The sequence below is a fragment of the Penicillium pulvis genome (genome assembly GCF_028828015.1).
Source record: "Penicillium pulvis strain IBT 33274 chromosome Unknown contig_23_segment0_segment0, whole genome shotgun sequence".
Taxonomy (NCBI): domain Eukaryota; kingdom Fungi; phylum Ascomycota; class Eurotiomycetes; order Eurotiales; family Aspergillaceae; genus Penicillium; species Penicillium pulvis.
In genome coordinates, this window is record NW_026643075.1 from 4249516 (window position 1) to 4266983 (window position 17468).

At 49.2% G+C, this 17468-nt stretch overlaps 5 protein-coding genes across 5 annotated transcripts; 3 read left to right on the top strand and 2 right to left on the bottom strand.

The window, feature by feature from the left end:
• Window positions 1-506: 506 nt before the first annotated feature.
• N7503_005879 (guanine nucleotide exchange factor DCK1) lies at window positions 507-6956 on the top strand (the record flags this gene model as incomplete). The annotated part of the gene is made up of 1 exon (XM_057065426.1): window positions 507-6956. The coding sequence occupies one exon, from the start codon at window positions 507-509 to the stop codon at window positions 6954-6956; it is 6450 nt and encodes a 2149-aa protein (XP_056923169.1).
• A 497-nt stretch (window positions 6957-7453) lies between these two features.
• On the top strand, window positions 7454-10208 carry N7503_005880 (transcription factor domain-containing protein; the record flags this gene model as incomplete). The annotated part of the gene is made up of 7 exons (XM_057065427.1): window positions 7454-7531; window positions 7613-7692; window positions 7745-8644; window positions 8700-8908; window positions 8971-9103; window positions 9160-9543; window positions 9593-10208. 7 exons carry the CDS (start codon window positions 7454-7456, stop codon window positions 10206-10208), a joined length of 2400 nt encoding a protein of 799 aa, XP_056923170.1.
• Window positions 10209-10625: 417 nt separating this feature from the next.
• N7503_005881 (uncharacterized protein) lies at window positions 10626-11309 on the bottom strand (the record flags this gene model as incomplete). The annotated part of the gene is made up of 2 exons (XM_057065428.1): window positions 10626-11097; window positions 11167-11309. 2 exons carry the CDS (start codon window positions 11307-11309, stop codon window positions 10626-10628), a joined length of 615 nt encoding a protein of 204 aa, XP_056923171.1.
• A 568-nt stretch (window positions 11310-11877) lies between these two features.
• On the bottom strand, window positions 11878-13674 carry N7503_005882 (glycoside hydrolase family 3 protein; the record flags this gene model as incomplete). Its single annotated transcript, XM_057065429.1, has 1 exon — window positions 11878-13674. One exon carries the CDS (start codon window positions 13672-13674, stop codon window positions 11878-11880), a length of 1797 nt encoding a protein of 598 aa, XP_056923172.1.
• A 1978-nt stretch (window positions 13675-15652) lies between these two features.
• On the top strand, window positions 15653-17401 carry N7503_005883 (uncharacterized protein; the record flags this gene model as incomplete). The annotated part of the gene is made up of 1 exon (XM_057065430.1): window positions 15653-17401. One exon carries the CDS (start codon window positions 15653-15655, stop codon window positions 17399-17401), a length of 1749 nt encoding a protein of 582 aa, XP_056923173.1.
• Window positions 17402-17468: the final 67 nt, after the last annotated feature.

Consider the following 17468-nt stretch of genomic DNA (forward strand, 5'->3'; position numbering starts at 1 on the left):
TGAGCTCGCCCACAAGCCCCTGTTTCCCCACTGTTCTCGCCAACGGACTCCACCGCGCGAAAGTTCCTCGCAAGGGGGGGCACGGATACCCCAATCGCGCGACTTGAGACTCCGAGGTTGCCGCCTGCATCTGTATAATCAGAGACTGTGGCTAGGTCCCTGCCTCGCTATTTTCCGAATGAGGAATCTTTGTCCCTCAAGGACCGCCATTGTGCAAACCCTGCTGTAGCATCTGTCTAATCTCGAATCTTGAAACTGTTTAGCTGTCGCATTCCCTGACCACGCGCATTCCTCTCCTTTCTTCCCCGCGGGCCCGACAACCTGGAACGCTACACCGCATGTTGTGTGCTATTGTGACAATCGATCATTCCTCCGCGTGACTTGCACTCCCTACATTCTTTCCCCGGAATTCCTTCGATCGGATCGTCGACAATAGCGTGCGCGGGGCAATTTGTCCCAATTAAACTTCAGATCAGCGCGCCTGCTGAACTCACGTTACCGCAGCTATGCCCTGGCGGCCGCTGCCTCGAATTGCCTTTGCGGTGGCCATATACCCCTTCCAGCCTTCCTCCCCCGCGGACCTGCCTCTCGAATTGGGCGATGAATTATATATTATTGAACAAGGAGGCTTGGATGGAGAATGGTGTCGGGGATATTTAGTTGCGCCGCCGTCATTGTTGGCGGGGTTAACGAGCACCAAGGGTCAGACCCTCGAGGCGCGTGTTTTCTCTGGTATCTTTCCACGGAATTGCGTTGAGATCCGGGAAGTTCTGGGTGACGGTGAAGGATACAAGGCTCTCCTCAATGGGAATGGAGATCGCAAGAGTGTTGATCGATTGACACTGCCAGGACTGGATCTTGAGGGGCAGTCGCGGAGTAGCGTGGCATATTCGATGGCCGAGTCTCAACTGGCCGAAGTATCGGATGTTGTGGTTGCGAAGAAGGGCAAGCCCGCCCAGATTATGATCCATAAGACAGACGATCTTGACTTCGCCAGTCCGCGATCCATTCCGACCTATGGAATAGGTTCAATTCCTCACACGCCGGTGAATTTTGCGCCCCGAGATCCCGATGCGCCCAAGCCTGCAGCGCCCGTGCCTATGCTCAAAATTGGCGACGAGACGCCAACTTCCTTGACAGAGCCATTGGTGGACGAAATCGCGTCTTGCCTTCGTGAATGGCATTCCACTAACCTGCACGAGCTCCTACTGGCTCAGCAGTATGATGTATTGGATGAGATGTCGACCATTGTGCAAGAGCTGGATTTTGCAAGACGTCAATTACTTCATAATGTCTTGACTAGTCAGGAGAAGGAGATGCTTCGAGATGAAACGGTCTGGAAACTTGTTAAAGCGAACAAGATGCTTAGTGGAGACATTATTGTTCGCGACCCAGACCAGAGAGGCCGGTTATTGACTGGCGAGGACTCTGCCATTCAACTAGCAAAGCTGCAGTCTGAAATGTCTATGCTCGAGAGCCGACCTACCACCGCCTCAGACACCACTGCTCTGCATCACATGCTCTTGGAAATCAATGCGGTATCTGGTAACATTCCTGGGCCCGTGTCGTTGGCTATTCAGCTGTACTCCCGGTCCGACTCTGGTGTATTCAGCCCCCTTTCTGAGACGTTCTGTTTGGACATTCCATCTCCCGAGAAGTTTGTCAGCCTGACCCAGAGCAACAAGTTGAAGACCTTGTTTACTGAACTGGCGGCAACGGATATCGGTGATGGCTCTGTAAATGGGCGTCAACTTTACCTTGCCACAACGGTTCGTGCTGCAGAACTACGCCCAACAGCCGAGAGTATCCCTGCCTCGCGACCCTCCCTGTCGAGAGAGAGCCCTTCAACCCCCAAAACAAACGCGGCTGGAGGCATACAACCGTCAGCAAAGGGAAGCCTGCGAACGCGGCGCAGCATGATGTGGTCTCCAAAGGCTCGGGGTCCCAACGATGTTGTAACACCGAAGACTACTGCCCAGGGAGTCCCACGCTCCTCGAGCAGTGCATCGAGCGTAAAGGAACCATCTGCCCCTCAACCTACGACGACAAAAGAATCCTCAGCTATCCGGACCATTGGCGTTGGTATTCTAGAGGTTTCACCCATTCTTCGACAAGATCGAGATGCCGAGCAAGTTATTAATATTTGGTCGCCTTCCCGTGACGGCGATGAAGGTGAAGGAAACGCCGATGGATTTGATAAATTACTCCATGTTCTTCTGCCTAGCCACACTGGCCGTTATGTTCGCTCCGATTACGCCGCACGCCTGCATGTCCACCTCCACCCCTTTGCCAGCACTGATCCCGAAACCCTTGTTCGTGAGAACCCCACAATTCTGCACGATGTTGTCCAGACAAGGCGCATCGGATTCTCCAAGGCTCCTACCAAACCACGCTCAGACATCTACATAACTCTCTCGCAGGCAGTGTTTCCAACAGATGCTCTCCTCTCTCATCCTACTGCTGGTCAAATTCCTCTGCAAACAAATACTGGTCTGCATAATCTCCAGCTCACCTTGGAGGTACGCGATGTCAATGGAGCTCGGATCGATCGCTGTGTGTTCCCGTCTTCAGCGAACACGTCACAGACGGCCTGGCGGACTACCATTGCGGCACGTGGTTCGCCTTGGAACCAGACAATTCGTCTTAAGATCCCAACCGAAAAGATCCCTGGATCACACATCATCATGAGTGTTGCAGATGCACCGGAGTTCCCATTTGCCCTTTCTTGGATGCCTCTCTGGGACCAAAAGGCCTTTATTCGGGATGGAAATCACTCATTACTGCTTCATGCCTATGACAAACAGACATCAAGCATGGAGAATGGAAAGGGTGCTTACCTGAGTCTTCCGTGGAGTGCACTTGGCAAAAACGAATCTGCAAAGGATGAAGCACTTACAGGTCCATTGGCAACTCTGCGCCTTGAGACCCACCTATGCAGTACTGAATACTCCCAAGATCAGGTCATTTTAAGTTTGTTGAACTGGAAAGAACGCCCAGTGGATGAGGTGCTGGATACGCTGAAGCGGTTGCTCTTCGTTCCCGAGATTGAAATTGTAAAGCAGCTGCGCGGCGTTTTCAATGCGTTATTCGGGATTTTGGTAGAAAACGCTGGCAATGAGGAGTACGAAGATCTGATTTTCCACAACCTAGTGACAGTACTAGGGATTGTTCATGATCGACGATTTAATCTGGGTCCTCTGGTGGACCAGTATGCCGATGAACAATTCGACTTCCCTTTTGCCACGCCATGCCTTATTCGAAGCTACTTACGACTCCTGAATGCCCCTACGGACCCAAAGCAGTCTCGAAATCTCCGTGCTGCATTCAAAGTTGGCCGCCATTTGCTCAAGTTCATCATTAATGCTCGTGAACAACAAAAGGCCAAGGAAGAGGGCATCGGCATTACTTCAGTGCAGTCGACCTTTAACAGAGACCTACACACTATCTTCAAGTCAATGGAGAAGTTGATGAAGAATTCCAATCCGGCATTGGTCGGCAGTAAGACATTGATTGTCCAACACTTCCACACGTGGTTGCCGGAGCTTTCTAAGGTCTTTGGCCGTGACGAAATGATTATGATTGCATTGAGTTTCATGGATTCATGCAAAGAAGTGACAGGCATGTTAGTGTTATACAAGCTGGTGCTTATCCAAAGTTATACACAATTTGAAATCTTCTCATCTGGTGAGGAGAGACAAACTCTGATCTCCAGCTGCGTTGGTTGGTTGAAACCGTACTGGGGTTCTGGCGCGGGTGTCTCGGACCAATACCGCGACCAGGTCCGATTGAGCAGTGCGATCGTTGCCCAACTGCTCACTCAGCCAGATGCACAATTGTATGACTTTATGCCGAGTGTTGTCGCCTCTTACTGCGCCATCGTTACAGAGGGGGTGGATGATACCGAATATTTGTCCCTTCTCTTTAGCAAGTCTTTCCCCTTCCAAGTCAAAACGTCCAAGACACCCCAGAAGTTCGATGAATCTTTGGTGGAGCTTTCTGCTATCATGGCCGCTCTGTCTAAGATTGTGTCGCCCAAGACCCCCAACCTCAAAGAACTGGAGCTTGCAACCTTTATCGCGCAGGCTTTCGAGGCCCACAACTCCATCATCGACTGTGAGGCATACCCCGAAAGCTGGTTCAGCACTCATGTCTACAACCATCGTGCCGCTATCAAGGGTCTTGAACATCTGGCCCTTCTCTTGGTTGAAAAATTCCTTCCCGCTCCCGATGATGCCGATACCTTCGATACGAAGCTTTGGGAGTCATTCTTCACTACATTACTGAAGGTTATTTCTAGTGACGCCCTCGCTCTCGAGACCTTCCCTGAGCAGAAGCGACGAGCTGTCTGGAAAATTGCCGGTGATGTTCGTGAGCAAGGCGCAGACTTGTTGCACTCAACCTGGGAAGCTATCGGTTGGGAGACCACCGACGATGAAAAAGAACGATATAACTTAAAGCGGATGGGTGGTTACCAGGTTCAGTACGTGCCAAATCTGGTGCCTCCAATCATCGGGCTGTGTCTTAGTGTGCACGAGGGCCTGCGTCACGTCGCTGTTCATATTCTCCGCACTATGATCTTGAGTGAATGGGACTTGAATGAGGATATTTCTATCATCGAAACGGAAATCATCTCGAGTCTGGATTCTCTGTTCAAGTCAAAGCACATGAGTGAGAGTGTCAGCCAGAAAATATTCATTGGTGAACTGCTTGATCTCTTCGAGGCAGATGCCGAATCTGACGAGGGCCTGTTCGACGCTGTTAAGGGTCTTATCTCAACTGTGGATGAGCTTCTTGATCTCTTGGTGGCCTCTCAGGGTAGTGCTGCGATCCAGAGTCTGCATGCCCTGAAGCTTATGGAGTACATGAAGGACATGGGCCGGGAGGATATCTTCATTCGCTATGTGCATGAACTCGCCGATGGTCAAGCTGATGCTGGCAATTTCACGGAAGCTGGGCTTGCGCTTCAGTTCCACGCCGATCTTTACGAATGGGATGCTGTCAAAGTGTTGCCGGAGACAATGACCCCTGCTTTCCCAGCGCAAACTGCGTTTGAACGGAAGGAGTCTTTGTACTTTTCAATTATTCAACACTTCGAGAATGCTATGGCCTGGGCACCTGCTCTAGCTTGCTACAAGGAATTATCCGCCAACTATGAAGCCGTGACAATGGACTTCGCCAAGCTCTCCCGGGCCCAGAGCTCCATGGCTCGGATCTATGATTTCGTTGCCAAGGGCACCAAGCAGTCCCCGCGCTATTTCCGTGTTGCTTACAAGGGCCTTGGCTTCCCTGCCAGTCTGCGCGACAAGGAGTTTATCTTCGAAGGATCACCGACAGAACGTATGGCGTCGTTTGTTGACCGTATGCAGCGTGAAAACCCCACTGCGCAGATCATGTCTTCAGGGGAGATACCTGATTATGAGGGTCAATTTCTTCAAATCAGCGGCGTTACTGCTCATCGTGAAATTGCTCATCCCATTTATCAAAGGTCAAAGATTCCTCTTTCCGTTCGGGATCATCTTTTGATTTCCAACCCGATCCGGTTTGCCGCCACTTCAAGAAGGCACACCTCCAGCCCAGATGTGCGGGAGCAATTCGTTGAGAAGCTGATATTCACCACTGCGGAACAATTTCCCAACATCCTTCGGCGAAGCGAAATAATTGCAGTTGAGGAAATTGCTTTGTCTCCCTTGCAGACTGCTATTGAGCGTACATGCCGCAAGACCCAGGAACTGCATCTCTTAGAACGTCGGGCTACATCGGGCGAAGATAATGGCCTGTCCAATCTTACAGAAGCGTTGGAGCAATTATTGGATTCTCGATCGGCATCGTCGAACTGTGTTGCTTCGTACCGTGGGTTCCTGAGCGGTGCGCAAGGTGCAAAGGACAAACTTGACGAGGCAGATGAAGACGACCTGGATGAACAAGAGGACGAGGAAGAGGAATTACCGGAGACCATGGACCCGATGGAGAATGCGCTTGCCGTTGCATTGATTGATCATGCTCTGGGAATCAAACAGGCGTTGTCCCTATACCAACGTCCTGCCCAGCAAGCAACCCAGGCGGAACTTCTCCGGCGCTTCGAGAATGTATTTGAACCCGAACTGGCTTCTCTCTCTTCATCACCACCAGACATGCAAAGCCCAACCCCTACTCAGACAGCCCGCCAATCCTTCAACTCGGGAAGCCGCCGCAATCAGACTGGTCACAGATCCGTTAGTCCAGAGCAGGAGCTCATCCGAGCTTCTCGGGCCAATGGCCATACTCACAAGCGATCAGAGCGTCAGTCAGTCAGCCACCGGATTAGTATCATGAATCCGTTCAAGCGCCACGGTGCCTCAAACTCGATCTTTACGCTCCAGCAGGCAGAACCTAAAGCCCAGAATACCTCGGCTGAACAGGATGACGTCGATGACGACGCAGCAACAATTCACAGTCGAACGACAACCCATTCGCGAGGTGGTAAGAGTGAGAAACGCCGAAGCTGGTTCGGCGGTGACAAGAAGCACGGCTCTTCTCCTTCAATTGCCGGTGCAGTTGATGAAAACGGAACCGCCTTGAAGAACAGACCCTCACGCAGTGCCTCCCGCGACACCGCCGCCCAATCCCACGACGGTCGTAGTCGTGCAGGTTCACAACATCGTGGCCCCACTTCCAGCGGCACCGCAGGCACATCTGATCGGCCTGCCCCTGCAGCGAGTGGCGGTTGGTCCACACTCCCCACCACACGTGATTACTCCCGCCCCGTGACGCGCGATAGTTCCCATGCTCCACGCGAGTTGTCGGTGAATACCAACGGAAGCGGCACTGGAACCACTACACGTGTCTCATCCACACCTGCCGGGCCCAACGCTGGTGTACGCGACTCCGTCTTCCGTCGATTCAGTCTTCTCAAGGGTGTCGGCCGCAAAACCAGCCGTATGGACTTCAAAGCCAACGGCACCTTGCAAGAGGAGTGATTGCCATTCCTTTTATGCATTCATTGATCTTAACATTTTAACACTTCCTTCTTCTCGATGTGACTTACTACTTGATTTACTATTCCCCTATCTACCTATTTTCTTTCCCTTTGCCTTTTCATTTGATCTCTATTTGTCACCTGTGGACCGGGGAAATTTCTTTGTCAATTTGGTGTTATGAGATAGATACCACTTGTTTAACTCCTATCTTCGCATAGTCTATACGGCTTTGGAATTTGATTTTGTACACTATCAGCAGTTTTGAATGCTAAGCCTATCCGTAATGTCTGTTGATTATTTGATAGAACTTTGGCTTTTCTTCCACATACCTCGGGACTGTTTTTCCGGTAGCGAGTGCCTATTGGCCTAAAATTACCCCGCCGGGTTCCATAGATCTGCCCCCAAGATTTCAAATTGACGAGCTCCTACTTCAAATTTTCCTGATACTATCTGCCTCAGATTACACATTGAAGTCCAACTTGTGTAAGACTATTGCCATGGGGTCAACAAAATCCCCAAATAAGCGGAAGTATGTGACAACTGCTTGCGACACGTGCAGAGAGAGCAAAGTCAAGGTCAGAACCCATTGTCCATTGCGTGACGATATGTAGCTGGAAAATGTCTTTCAAAGAACCCTGTAATCCTAAACTTAACAGTGCGATGGAACGCGGCCTGCTTGCGCAAACTGCCAGCATAAAATGAGGCCATGTCATTACCAGGCCGAGGATAGACGAAAGTAACCTTCCCCCTCCCCCACATGTAAGGCAACCTCGTTAACAGGTCACTAGGATATCTTGGAAATCCGTGGTGGATCTGCTCACTAGTCGAGTGAATGAGCTTACTCAGTTCATTATCGACCAGGGCTTCACACCACCACCCACGCTTGATGACAACGAGGCAACATTGAAGAATGCATTGGACACCTTAGGACTTCACCATATCCAGAGGTCTTTGGAGGGAGCTGAAAGGAAAGAGGTCTTTTGCAAACAGATCAATATTGCAGATTTGGATCAAACAGTTTCAAACGATGACGCTGCTGCCGAGAATCTGGACATAGGAGAGTTGGACCCGAACATGAGCTTGCCGCTGGAGCCTTTCATGATTGTGGAGGGCAACCATTCATACGATGCTCAGTCTGAGGCGGTGCCTTCACTGGATTTTGTCTCTGATGATTTAATCCAGCCCTTTTGGGATGGACGCCCGGCTGTCCCGGACGAAGACCACAACAAACAACATAGCCCATTACCAGAACAACATATTGGCCCTACACCCCCCAGCGATAATGAAGTTAAGAAAGACGAGACCCCCCCACAACCTGATTTTGATGATGGTACAGAAGACATCGTTGATCGACTTTCAGATCGCATGGGCAGTCTTCAAATCGGATCAGATGGGCAAATTCGATACTACGGTCCCACATCTCACTTCAATCTTCTACGGATGCCAACCCCTGACAATTTGACAATCCATCGTACCATTCGGAAGGATGGCCAAGATCATCTCAATCGAATGGGGCTCGACAAAGAAGTTCCCCATAGTATGGAGGAGCATTTGATCAATCTCTACTTTACGTGGCACAGTCCGTCCGTTGATGTGGTGAACCGGGATATGTACGAGATGGCAAAGCAACAGTGGAAGGAGCAGATGGAAGACACGCCTTACTATTCCGAAGCTCTAACAAATGCTATGTAAGTGCAATCAAATGATGTGGGAAATCGAGCACATGCGTCTGACCACATTCAGGTGCTGCCTTGGCGCTGCTTTCGAGCCCCGGTACCATCCAAACTTCATCACGTATCCCAGATCTTTATCCGACTTCTTTGCAGATCGAGCGAAGTCGCTTCTTGATATTGAACTTGACTCTCCCACCATGGCCACCGTGCAAGCGATGGTGGTTCTCAGTGGGCATGATATTGGCTGCAAGCGTGATGCGCGGGGGTGGCTATACAGCGGTAGGTCATACTACAAGTCCTCTGGCCAATGACAGCTCGGGGTTTTGATTGGCTTTATTTAGGTATGGCAATGCGTCTCGCATTCGATCTGGGATTGCATATTGACATGTCAAACATGGTCGCGAATGGATCTATTAGCGAGGTCGAAGCTGACGTGCGACGGATGGTATTCTGGGGCGCTTATACGCTGGACCAGTAAGTTGCCACTCATTCCCTGTATAAGAAGCCATTGCTAATTTTGTTACGCTCAGCCGCTGGGGATTCCTTCTGGGACGCCCATTCAGGACAAATCTCGAAGATGTCACGATCCAGAGGCCTGGCGTTGGCTTTAGAAAGAACCAGGCCCAACGGTGGTACCCGTATGGACTACCTCATCCTACCGAATACCCTCCTGGTTTGTCAATAGCCAACTCTGCTTCCTCACTAAACCTGCATCGCATTACACTCTGTGAAATAATGACACCACTGGGTCATGTTTTGTATGGATCTTCAAAGATCTCCAGACAGGCCCTCCAAAAGTTGAATGCGGAGACTACTGACAGACTTTTGCAATGGAAAGCCAACTTACCAGATTTCCTACAAATCAATATCGACGAGCACACCACTCCTCATTTACCACATGTATTACTACTCCAGTAAGTTTCCACCCTCATATCGCCACGCATGATCTAATACACTACATAGTCTATATTATCACCAAGTGGTAATTCATGCTCACCGACCATGGATTTCAAAAAGCTCAATCCAGCCCCAGCCACAGCAAGGTGCCGGTCACGTCCATGCTAGAAAGATGTGCGTGGATTCAGGCACCGCAATAGCCAAAATCCTTCAAATATACGAGAAGTTCTATACCTTCCGCCGCATGAACATTCAAGTCGTGGCAATTACCTGCTCAGCAGCACTGATGCTCATTTTCGCCAAAGCTCTTCATCGCAGTGCTCACGATGACGAAGAAACCGTGGCAAACCTAAACATTTGCTTCCGCGCATTGGAGGAATTTGGATCGGCCTGGGAGAGTGCTCAGCGCGCACAGAGCTTTCTTCTCCGTATTCAAGGGCTATGGGATATCCAAATTCGACCTTACCGGGCTGGTAAACGGGCAGAATCTCAATCCATGGGTGCCTTAGGTTTGCGTGAGGATTTTATGCGGTTTAAACGATCGCGAACTTCAAATACACCCCTGTCAGGTAGGAACTTTGGGACCCCAGGCAGTGGTGATGCCACTAATACTGACTGTGAGTCCGAGGAGCTGGAATGTTTGTGGGCTGCTACAATGGGAGCTGTACCTGCCTCACAATGAAAGTTGCTTGAACTTGCTGAGGAAAAGTGAAACAGTGTACAAAATACGCATATGCACTTTCATAGACTCTTATAAACCAGGGTTTTATGCAGTCAATTGAATTACCCAAAATGTACTATTGAGGGTGGATATTCTTGAAGTGTGGAGTCAGAAAGTCAGAAAGTCAGAAAGAAAGAAAGAAAGAAAGAAACCTTGGAAGTCTATTCATTCCAGTCAGAGTCTGGTATTTGCCGTTCATTTACATTGTGGTGGTCAAAAACAATTCAATGAAGCCGCTAAAGCACATATGCTAGCCTGGAGGTATTCATTTGCATCTGCCCTCAATAAAGTAAAGAATGGAGATACCAGGACAAAAAAAGTTTATGCCTGATGACTTCTTGCAACACATTTGGCCGAGGCAGTCCATTCATATATTAATTAGATATCTGATCTGGAAAGCCAAGCATGACCCTCACCCATCAATTTAGTAACCGAATCAGGGTCATCCGTACCAGGGAGGGTTTGATCAATCTGAAACCCTTTCTGGGACATCACCCAGGATAGACATTTATAACTGTCCCTGACACCTTTGAAGTCAAAAGCAAGGTCCAAAGAGCTGGCAGCGGGCATCGTCGGTACCAGAGAGTCTTGATCGTATATAACGACCAGGGATATAAGCTTCCATCCGTGATCCGTCTTTTGAAGGCGGGAAATAAATCGACTGTGGGACACGCAATCGTATTCCTTGTCATCTAGACGTAGACGGATCTGTATAGTACCGACAGACTCCGTGAAGGCTTTCTCGCCAACAACTTGGATCTCCACTGGAGTGACCGTGTGGAGGGCCTTGGTTCCGCCTTTGACCATGGCTTGCGAGCCCGAAACAAAGCCGTCAATATCTCCATTATACCTATTCAGTGGCGTTAGAGACAAAACAATGTAAAGTCTTAGTTGTGGGGGAAAGATGGGATAGTCATACCAGCTAATTTTCACATTTGTCTGTGTGGGGTCTGGATGCCAGCACTGACGTAGTTTTTCCCATTGCGAGGTGTCTCTGTAGTAGCGCTCTTGAACTAACAGAGTTTGGATTTGGAATTGAGTCAAAAGTGTACTGTCATTCATGTTGTCCGAGCCTTGTAGAAGGAATCGGAATGGGGTTACAGATTAAGCAGGATGTGTCAGATGCACAAAGGGAGCTGTGGAAACATATGGGCGTTTTATACATATTATGTCATGTATGAGCCTAACTTATGAGAGAATAAAGTTGAAATTTGACCACAAGAAGTCCCACATTTCTCCAAGAAATTGTTGGGTACTAGCATTGGAGGTATGAATCACAGCTGCGGGGAGCGATAGTTTAGAAAAATAAGACTTGTAGTCCCACATCCAATACTGGAGCCCCGCAACTCTGAATGCAACGACGGAAATACGGGGATGAGAATACAAAGGGGCCTGTGCACTTCGGAGCTCTCCAAACTCAAAGAGAAAAGCTACCAGTCCGTTCCCAATGTGGATTTGTGCACGGTGGATGCCCCTCGTGTATATAGAGCACACACGTAGCTCCCTCCAAGTGGGGCGCGGGGACATTTGGTGTCAATTGGAGCGAATATACTATCCACTCCAGAGACCTCGAGAACACTGTATGATCGAATACTAACATCTAATTTCTATATAAAGCGAAAATCTTATGTTAATAATTCAAGCCATGTCCATACTTGAACAGAGGGGACTCTGTGTCAAAGGGAAGGTCTGCCTTGCTCTTCTCCACTGCTCTCATACTGCTAGGAAGGTCAAATGGAAGCTTGCCTTCAGGATGGACGTTTCCAAAGACGACATCGAAGAATGCACCCTCGTTGCTACCATAGCTCACCAGCAAAGCGGTTGCTTGGTCTGCGACCTCAGGGATGACGGCCGGCCGGTCAAGATACACATCCACAATGCAGGTGGGGACTTTGGAGAATATCTTCGCCTGTCGGGCCTGCTCCTCCGCGGAAAACGCCAAGGACCCGGCGTGGAAAAATGATTCAAACCCGCCAGTGCGAGGCTCGTATGGGCATTTGAGGCGCAAAAATGCAATTTCTGCTTCCTCCACGGCAGTCAATTCGAATTCCCACTCCTTAACAACTTCCTCACTGATACCCTCCACATAGACCTTCTTGCCAGTGCAGTCTTCCTTCTGAAGAGGGAGAATGCTCTTGGAGTTCTTGAGAAGAGTAAAAGCTCGTCTTTGAGCTTTTTCTCCATCCTCTTTCCATTTAGGTTGTCCAACAATCTTGCCGGCCTCTTCAACATCAACAAAAGGGTTCTCGAAAAGACCAAGAAGGAATGTTTCTCGCAAGATGCGACTCACTGACTGATCTATTCGAGACTCAGGGATTAACTTGTCTTCCACGAGTTGAATGATCAGATCAGTACGCGACTCCCCTCCAAACTGGTCGCAGCCAGCATCGAGAATTTTCTTTGTCCGCTCGAGCTCAGTCAAGCCCTCACAGCCCCAAGCTCTAGCCGGCATATCCTGACCCATTATTGCGGTGTCTGTGATGAGGCCCCAGTCGGTACAGATAATACCGTCAAATCCTAGCTTTTCCCGCAAAAGACCGGTCATAACGCTCTTATTGAATGCAAAACCAACCTCTTCCCACTCGGTGCCTATCGGCATACCGTAGTACGGCATCATATAGCGTGTACCGGCCTCAATGGCCTTTCGGAAGGGCTTGAGATGATACTCGATGTTATCTCCGGGATAAACTTGCTCACGTCCATAGGCAAAATGGGGATCTTCTCCGTCCATCTGTGGACCACCGCCGGGGAAGTGTTTCGTCATAGTAGAGACACTGGCAGAGGTGATATTCTTGCCTCCCTGGAATCCGCGAATATAAGCCTGAACAAGTTCTCCGGACAAATCAGCATCCTCACCAAAGGTAGCGCAGATGCGAGCCCATCGATACTCGGTTGCCAAATCAACCTGGGGGTGAAGAGACACACGCAAGCCCAGGGCAATATATTCTTGTCTAGCTATATCGGCAAATCGCTCGACGAGATCCGCATCCCGAAGAGCCGCAAACCCCAGCGGTTCGGGCCATAGGCTCAGAGCGCCGGCTTTGAATGCAGCTCCGACATTGTGCGTGAAATGATTTCGGGGATCACTGGAAATCGTAATAGGTATCCCCAGGCGTGTCTGCTTGAGAGCATGTTCTTGAAGGGCATTTTGCCATTTAGCGACCTGGATGGGGTCTTGAACTGGTCCAAAAAGGTTGAAATGAGTCATGAATTTTTCTGACACAAGCTGCTTGGTATCTTCCATTCCAAACATCGGGTGGGCTGGCGCAAGGGTTCCCTCGGGCCCAGGAAGGAGCATATTGTGAAAGAGTTGACCGGCCTTTTCAGCTAGAGTCATGCGTCCTAAGAGATACGCCACCCGTTCATCGATCGACTTCGAAGTATCTCGATAGAGGGGCTTGGTCTCTGCCGTTGTGAGGTCACCCATCTTTGCAATCAATTCGTAGTGACGTATCCAGTAATGGAACCCTGGAGAGAATGCTAAGGTAGAGAGGATGGATCGAATAGCGAGTCCCTGCTAAAGAAGTAATATCACCAGACTTGGTGGATGTGTATTTACGCGCAGCAATAATTGATTTACGCGTGACAACTCCACTATCCCGAAGATTAGCCGGTTGTTCTTTTCTTTTCCACTTACCTAGTCGCTAGAATGCGGATACGTCGGGAAGGAGGTTGGAGCAGCCCCGCGCGTTTGATTGGATCCCACCCCCCACTTCTGCTCTCGGCTCTTTGTATTAATATTTCCGCAATCTATACATCGCGTATGCAGCTTATGAAGGGCTGAAAAATCAGCCACATGGGGGAAAGTCTGGGGAATACTGGGGCAACAGTGCTAGTAAGTGTAAGTGATCTACCGAAGAAAAGAGACTGCCCTAAGGCCATTCGCCGAGATCGACCTCGTCAAACATCAAGTCCCAGGGACTTTACAAAGACGTCAGTGAGTTCTCATTCAGTTGGATCCTTTCGAAACAGACACAGAGCGAGTTGAACGTGTTTGAAAAGCTCGACAAATTTACTATTCCTGATTTTTTCCTTTTTCCCTTTTATGTCATTTTGGCAAGCCCCATTGTCTTGGGTACATCACAATGGAGAGAAGAAGGCAGAGAAAAATTTGAAATATGCACATCTGGGACTTTAAAATCGGTGCCTGGGTAATGATGCTTCTCTGCCGGGCTTCAAGCCCTTGGATCATGGAAAGAATTCTCAAGATTATGCATTATTTGAAGTCTTGCATGGTTACTGTGCCGGGCCCCACATAAGCACTTAGTGTCCGGAGATACGGATGCTATATCCGATCTTCCTTATTGCGGAGGGAATACGACGGAATACCTTGATTTTGAAGTCAAGGGGGTATGGAGTTCATGCACATACTTCTTTTTTGAAAAGAAACCTCGGAAAATAGATAGTTCTCTGCCAATATTCTAAACAGATGAATAACAAATTTGGACCAAGTGTGAACGCGACCAACCAATACCGGGTATTTCAAATGAGGCGAAGCTATAGGCCTTCAAAGAGTACGCTAGAGCTCCACTCAAAAGTCTCAGCCGTGAGGTCAAGTCTTACATGTTCCATGAACCGAGGGCGGAGTAAAAGGCGGGGTATGTGTATGGGGTAAGCAAACTTCTAGCGCCAAGCTATTCCGGTTTCTCCGACTTCCCTATGTTAGCACATTAACCAGGCCTGGCGCCATATTGAACAACTCACGGGAATCCTGATAGCCATATCTGTCTCGACCGCACCTCGGATAGCTAAACCGTTTCAATCCGACCCCGATTTTTCTTTTCTGCGACACTATCAGCTTTTCCAAGTGAGGTTCCCAGTCGCATTCTTGTGTTGCTGGACAGGGCAAGCCTTGATGTCTGGAAATCTGGGGACCGAGACGGGTAACCGGGCTAAAAAGCCCTTACAGCGCAATTTCCAGTGCAGAATCTGCGCGCGAAGCTTCACCAAAAGCGAACATTTGCTACGTCATGTTCGGTCACACACCAAAGAGAAGCCGTTCAAGTGTCCTGACTGCGGCAACCGTTACAGCAGACAGTAAGGCAAGCCATGCTTGACCGCTGATTAGGTTGCTAATGTGTTCATGAAGTGATATTTTGATACGACATCGACGTGACGTGCGCTGTAAAGCTCCCCCCAATGCTAGCGAACCAGCGAGTGCATTCAATGAGCCGGTACCAATTGTCCATACACCGGCGACAGGACATGACATTGATGCGCCAACATTGGGCCCAAGAAGTCCAGTCTCCCAGCAAACAGATAATTCAAATATTTTCGATTTTCCTCTGCCCAGAATCTCAATTTGCCCACAAGCCCCGATTGGTCATACCAATGCACCGGCGGCAGGAATAGAGCAAGGTTATCCAGGCGACCTAGGCCCTACCTTTCCGCCCGGTCCAAATCTCATGAATGATGACTTTGCTGCATGGATATTTGGCTCAGAGTTTACCAGTGGTGAATATGAAATGGACGTTTGTCTCTCAGGCTCTGATTTAATGACGCAAGAGACAAGTGGGGATCTTGTGGATCCAGAGCTCCTTCAACTTCAACACGTGAGCTCTCTTTGGTTTACTAACGTCTGGAAGCCATTATCGAGCGAAACACCTCATTCAAGCCTTGAAGACCCGGCACAGGGTGGAAATGCAACGCTCGATGAACAGTATCGACAAAGCATCCGGAAAAAACTGCAAATAGCTTCATATGAGCCCACAGTTCCCTCGGCAGATACGTTGAACATGTGTATTCACTATTATTTTGCTAAGACACAACCCGTGTTTCCAATCGTTCATCCGGCCACTTTTATGCCATGCAAAGCAAATGCAAACCTCATAATCGTGATGTGCGCCTTTGGGCTTCTATTTACTGGCTCTGATCATGGTTTGCAGCAGGGTCTTCATATCTTCGAAAGAATCCAGAAGGCTTCGCTACAAACTTGGGAGAATTCTGTTGGCAGAAGCCGAGAAATGATAGTCTCAATCATTTACGGTGCATCACTGGCACAGGTATTTGGCATGCTATCAGGGAGCGCAAAAACACTGCTCAATGTCGACGCGTTCCATGGACCACCAATATCATGGGCCAGGAACTTGAAACTTGATCAACCAGCGGTTGATATCTTAGTAGAGCACGAAACAGGGGGCACGCTTCTTGAGGAACAATGGCGGAGCTGGGCCCGTCGCCAAGAGTTAATTCGCGTGGTGCATGCACTTTACATCGTTGACGCCGAACTTGCCAGCATTCTGCACCATGAGCCAATTCAAAGCTTTGAATCCTACAAATTCTCTCCCACATGCTCCGAGACTGTGTTCATGGCACCGAACGCCATTGATTGGAAACATAAGCTCCTAGCAGAAACCCGCCAACTAAAGGACCGGCCAGCTTCGTTTGACGGTCGAATTCTATTATCAGATCCGGATAGCCTTCGCCGAATCCCCGCACATAGCCGATTCACTGCCTATGCCGTGCTAGAAGGCATCAGTATGCGAGTAATTTCATGGCGGAAATCTCTCGCCGAACAGGTTCCAGCCACTAGGGAGTTTGACGACCTTCTCATTGCATTCTATACCCGATTCCTGGACCGTCGGCAACAACAACCAAGCCACGACTCCCTTCAACTGGAAATTCTGTGGCATCTTGTTTACATGGAAACATCCGCAGATTTCAATCTTCTGGAAAAGGCTATCGGTCGTGAAGGTACCCGGCTAGAACCAGCAGAGCTCTCAGCTATTATGGCCTGGGCAACTTCTCAAGATGCCGAACGATCTATACTCCATGCATCCATGATTCAAAAACATGTTCAAACCATGAGTGTTGTCTCGGAATTTGCGATTCATGTTCCGCGCGCCCTCTTCTGGGCAGGGTTGGCACTAATCTGCTACATGCGCTTCGGATCTAAGTCAATTATTTCACCCGAATCTTCGCCTCCAAGCAATCATCACTTCCCAGAGCTTGCTTTTTTTGGCATGGCTGAATTTATGCCCAATAGTGGGATAGGTGAGCGTAGGTTTGATGGTGCTTTTTCCCAGAAAACTCTTCTCTTTTCAATCATTGACCTACTGGACCGTATTGGACATTGGGAGCTTGCTCGCAAATTTGCCAGCATTTTAAGGGCTTCCACTGTCTTTGTATCTGATAATCATGATATCCGAATTTAATGATGTTTCATTCTGTGTACAAGAATACCATTCCAGTTATACCATCAGAAAGAAGAACTACCAGTCA